Source organism: Limulus polyphemus, unplaced genomic scaffold (genome assembly GCF_000517525.1).
Source record: "Limulus polyphemus unplaced genomic scaffold, Limulus_polyphemus-2.1.2 Scaffold2176, whole genome shotgun sequence".
NCBI lineage: Eukaryota > Metazoa > Arthropoda > Merostomata > Xiphosura > Limulidae > Limulus > Limulus polyphemus.
This window is the reverse complement of record NW_013667786.1, coordinates 162,943-168,740: the sequence shown is the minus strand read 5'-3', so window position 1 is coordinate 168,740 and position 5,798 is coordinate 162,943. Positions and strand designations below refer to the sequence as shown.

General features: G+C 31.8%; 1 protein-coding gene across 1 annotated transcript in view; it reads left to right on the top strand.

Moving 5' to 3' along the window:
• Window positions 1–3,854: 3,854 nt before the first annotated feature.
• The window catches only part of LOC106466169 (dolichyl-diphosphooligosaccharide--protein glycosyltransferase 48 kDa subunit-like), a 19,281-nt gene continuing 17,337 nt past the window's right edge, over window positions 3,855–5,798 (top strand). The window contains exon 1 of the mRNA XM_022394134.1: window positions 3,855–3,968. Within this exon, the coding sequence (XP_022249842.1) occupies window positions 3,873–3,968 (96 nt within the window). The 5' untranslated portion in view covers window positions 3,855–3,872. The remainder of the gene's footprint in view (window positions 3,969–5,798) is intronic.

Below are 5,798 nucleotides of genomic sequence, written 5' to 3'. Positions count from 1 at the left end.
CCTTATCAAAAATATAGGGACAAAATAAATTACAAGTAAAGGGGAAAACGACAGAAAAAAATATAATCTATTTGTATATTAGGATTGTTCACGGAACTTCACAATCTAGGAACTTCAGCAGACAGGAAGTGATAATGTTGTAAGCTTTATTTGTATTATTTTAATTTAGATATTTGTTTGCTAGAGGGTGCATGTTATTACGTCATGATGACGAAATATCTAAAAACTTCATGAAAGTTAAGAATCTAGAAGTGTCATGTTGTATGTAAAAATAGTAATACAGTATAAATACCACACTTAGTGAATCAATGAATGAATAAGTTCAATGCCAGTTAGTGAGTTAAAATTGTGAGTTAGTGTATCTATGATTCAGTTAGTTAGGGAATTAGTCAACATGTTTGCTGTCACTCGATTAGTGAGTAAATTTTATAAGTAACTTCATAAATAAGTTATATGTATATTGGTTTTGGAGTTTTTGCCAAAATGTTGTTTGTGAAGTTAGGCCTACCTTGAACGTAGCCTGAAGCAAACTTAAGTTTAAGAAATAAGAAATAAATTAATTTGATATAGTTATGTGGACTGAACTTGGCATTATTATCACCAAATAATCCAAAAGAAATCAGCTAAAGGTAGAACACGCTATAATAATATAAATGAAACAAACAAGTAGCGACAGCATTAAAAGCAACCACCCAGTGTCATTATGAACTGAAAAGGAAAAAGAATCAGTACAAGATCTTGAGCTGGATGTTCATACGAAGAAACAGTCTAAACATGTAAAAGCAAGGCCGTAGGAAGCAGTAAGGCCAGTCACTTTTTCATGCCATGTATAGCTACAACTTATGCATTTAAATTTGCTTCTTTTAATTCAATACATTTTGTTGTGGTCTATACAGTATTTGTTGTTTAAATGGCTCAAGATTCAATCTCATAGCATTAAATTTTCAAACATTTTCTGGGGGCATACCCCTAACACTCATAGAAATCGCATGCTTAGTTTGCCGGTAGTTTACTTTACCCACACAGTGTGTTACGTTGTTTACCTATGGCAATGGCCTAACCATTTCAAAATTGCTTCCCACAGCAATGAAAAGTGAATTCAATGCCATTACATTCATACACCAACACTGCCCCTTTGTTTTCAGATCCTAAATAAAACAGCTTTAATATGTTTTTATTTACTGATTTATAATTCCATCTGTGGAGTGACATGTTTTAATACAAACGTTTTGTTTAAATGACGATTAAAAGTCGAAATTTTGTGCATGACAACATCACATTTGAAAAATGAAGGTTAAAAAATGAATGAATATACAACTTACAATTTATCTAGCTTTTGCTATTTTGTAATCCCATTGAGAATGAGTTGTTTTATTTTTGTTATGAACAAAAACATATATTTATTCAAATAATGTTTCTGTTAATACAGCCCCCTAGTGGCACAGCGACATGTCTGCGGACTTACAACGCTAAAAACCGGGTTTCGATTGTATAGCTTTGTGCTTTATTCCAAAGAAACAAACTGTTAATGCAAAGCAAAGCTAAATATTTTCTATACACGATCATATTTGCAACTAGGACTAAAAATATCCGATTTGTTACTTTGTAATTTTCGTCAGTTTTTTAATTCATCTTTTTCACAAATAATGATATAAATAAACAAAATGAATTTTAATAGAAAATGATCGAAATAAGACTGTCTTGAATAAACTACAGTAACTTTAAGACTTATTTCAGAATTACTAGTTCATTTTCCGGAAGTTTTATGTACAGCGCCATAAGGTTCCGCTTTTCTGTTGGTATATATTTACAAATATAATTTTGAAATTGAATTACAATTGACAACTGTGGTTAGGCCTATTCGTTTTTGTTACTACAACCTCTAAGTGTGAAGTTTTGTATATAAATAACACAGGCCTGCAATGATTTTATTGTCTTGAAATTTTTACATCTTCTGCAGTAATTCCCGTTCGCTGAATCCGAAAATGATATCCATTTTACTCCATCATGTACAGATTTCTCACAAAACGTCATATGTACTTTTACATAAGTGAAGCATTATCATTGAAATCGGGTCACATTTTGTTATGCTTAAAATGTTGACAACCACTGGCTATAACGAATAAAAACCCTATAATCCGCGCGCTTTCGAAAGGTGGACCTTTCTTCTTCAGGAACAAACTGACTATAGATTTCTCTACACCAATCACGACGTGTGAGTCTTATCAATCGTTCTAGAACCCACGAGAAACACACCACTAGTATATAAACGGTTAACAGGCTGCATGAAGTGTCATTTCTGGATATTATTTGTTTGTGCGTGCACTTTGACATTATTTTTTTTTCTTTTCAATATTAATTATTCGTCGCCATGGCAACAAAAGGTAGTGTAAATTACCCAAACATAATCTGTAATATTTGTGGTAAATTTATTGTTGATTTGATCTGAGTAAGTTTTTCTTCCCGATTTGTAAAAATTCCTTAAGTGATAGAAAAAAATGAATATCATTTTCGAAAGCTGCGTAGTTGAATTATGGAAATACCGTTATTAAAACCAAAACAACTTTTATGAACTTTAAATTCGCAGGCCTGTGTTATTAGTAACATCTGAAGGTTGTTGTTGTTTATATTTGTGGAATTTCATGCAAACTCGAGGACCATATTTGCTGGCCATCCCTAATATTGAAGTGATAAAATAGAGGGAAGGCAAAGGGTAAAAATCACTAGCCGTCAATTCGTGGGCTTCTCTAACTAAATAGTGGATTTGACCGTCACTGTTACAACACACCCCCGGTCCAAAATTACGTAACGTGATTTTTTTTTGTTTTTGGTAGTAATAAGGCTATGAACCATGGAACCTTGGGTCCGTCTGAAGAAAAGTATTTAATTTTGAAATATCGTTAAGTATTTCTCGACAAATATATGTCATAGTTTGCTTCCGCAAGGATGATTGTAAAATTATATATGCCCAAAATTTATAAGTGGACATTCTGAGTGAGATTGTCTGTTTTAGAACTACTGCACAAAGCTTCACCTAGCCACTTCTAATTTTGAACTGACAGACTTGAGAGATAGCAGATAGTCAACAGTATATCCTTTGAAAATTGTTGGGCTACTTTTATCTGACAGGAAAAGAGGATGATTATAGCGCACCCTAAGCCCTAAGTGCGGGTAGCTTTTTTGTGCAAATAGGGCAAGATTCACAAATGCTAGGATTTATAGTTCAAGCACGCCGACCATCTGCCTCTCACCTGATTGAGAAAACTGTATTGACCATTATTATCTCGATATTCGTCATATAATGTATTAAAAAGAAGAGAAAAAATGCGTGCAGAACATTGTTACAATGATTTTTAACATTTATTTGCAAAAAAATATTTTGAATATCAAAAAAATGTTATGTACAAGTTTTGTCTGAAGTATGAAATATAATTACGGTCTTTGGTTAGAATTTTTTGAGTATCTGAACTGTGGAATGTGTATAAAGACTTGGGTTAGAATTATTATGGTATTTGAAATATGAAAGGCAAATACAGATCTAAATTAAATTTATTACAGTATGTGAAGTACGAGGTGACAAATATATTTTACGACATTAATATTTTTAATTGACAAATCGATCTTCAAAATGCAAATAAAATTTAAATTATAGCATCGCAAGTGAGATTCTAGCGGCTTCAAGAGCTAAAATTGTTGTTTTTACGGGGCATAAACCGAAAGGGAAAAAATTATATATTTTAGTGAAAGTAAGGTTTTTGGATTATCATAAACTTAAGTTAGAATATTTTTCTTTCAAACTTAGACTTTAAATTATATAAAACTGTATAGAAAAAACTACACCAGGTGGGGTATTTATCTCTTTTGCGTTGTCTATGTGTCATTGGTTTATCGCAAAATTGAGTGTCTACGCCAAACACGTTGGTAAATTCTTCTCTGTGGTTCGCCGGCGTTGGAGAGTTTTTAGTCGAGTAAGTGCAAATAAGTTATCTTAAAAGTAAATCATGTCTGTTTGCAAATAAACTTGCGACTATGGGCTAGAAATTTATAGAATTAAGAAAATAAATCGGATACTTATAGACGTGGAATAACCTTATTGCTAAAATAAGATATTAACTAGCAAAAGCATAGTCAAAATTTTGGAAGTATGGCGATATTGATTATAAAAATATAATTTTATAAGGGCATTAATTCGAATTTATTTTTGGTGTTAGGCTTATCCGAGTAAAGAACAAAATCCAAAAATGATCTTATGCGTAGAATTAAAACTGCCCAAGTTTAAGTCATATTTCGTTCAGCTATTGTAATTTTAATGTTTACACTTTAGCAGTAGGCTTAGGCTAATAAATATCAGGGCCGTAGGAAACGAACGGTAAGGCCAGCAAGGCAGTGGCCTAACCACTTTTTGAAGTTTTTCATGCCATGTTTAGTTACAGCTTATGTATTAAAACTTGCTTCTTTTAATTCAATACATTACGTTGTGTTAATGCAGTATTTTTGGTTAAAATGGATGACTCAAACTAATAGCATTAAATTTTCAAAACATTTTTGGGCATGACCCCAAACCACTTGAAATGGCATGATTTTCACACATTGTTTAGCTGTGGCAATGGTCTGACCACTCAAAAATTACATCCTATGACAATGAATATAGTTTAAGAGTGTGATATTACCTATATTCACCCAATTCTGACTGGTGATTCTTAAATTAGTCTCTACAGTCAAACTTTAGATACTGACTATTATTATTAGTTAAATTTACTAAGCCTAGAGTCTGTTGATATTACTAAATAAACTAGTAAATGTAAGCATTGTCATTAACTTAAGTTTAAACTAGTTGCTATGTGTGACACCTGTGAGTGAATTTTGGTTCATTATTAGCCTAGAAATACACTGTACATGTGCTTGAAGTTGATGGATTATTATTTTCTGATATAGAGCCAAAAGTTTAATTAGTCTAAAACCCTCCAGTCTGTATTAATTACTGTAGATAAAGACATAATTCCCTATAACCCGAGCACTTTTGAAAGGCGGATCTGTCTTCTTTAGGGCCTAACCAGTGATTTGTACAATTAAATTGTACTTGTTTAGACTTGTATTTAATATTTCTGTAGATATAACCTAAAATCCTATTTGCCATAACACTAGCAACAGAGCACTGCTTGATGGCATGAAAGATTGATCAACCTTTTCTCGTACATCGTTTTTGATGTCCTAATTTCCTGTTTGACCAACTTTCTTGATCTTCTAAGTCTTCCATCATATCAGTCAATATAACTTTTCAAGTTATTATGCTTTTCTTTCTCGTAAACTCTTTTTTTATTTGCAGCCACCCTTTTCTTTCCATAAGGAATATGTTTATCTTGAATATTTAATAATTTATCTTTAAAATACTTGCACATTTGATCAGTGGCTCCACATAACTCATCATCCCAGTTCACAACAGATAATTCTTGTCACATCCCTTCATATTAAAAAATAGAATATAATGCAAATGTTTGATTAGGGATTTTTAAACTGTAAATGACTAACCATTTATAATCACAAATACAGTTAATATGAGATGTCTAAACATACAAGTTTAATAAATTTTGAAATGTTACTTGATACACCTTCAGGGAGCATCACCATAGAAATAAATACATCACAAAACCAAAGGCTGGAACATCAAATGAAAAGCTGCAAAACAAAACGGGTGTTTGTATTTAAAGATATGTTTAGTACAGTGGAAGAAAATTTTTTTGTGAAACAAAAATTTGGCATAAAGTTCATTCAAACACTAGCTTTATTTTTTAAGTACA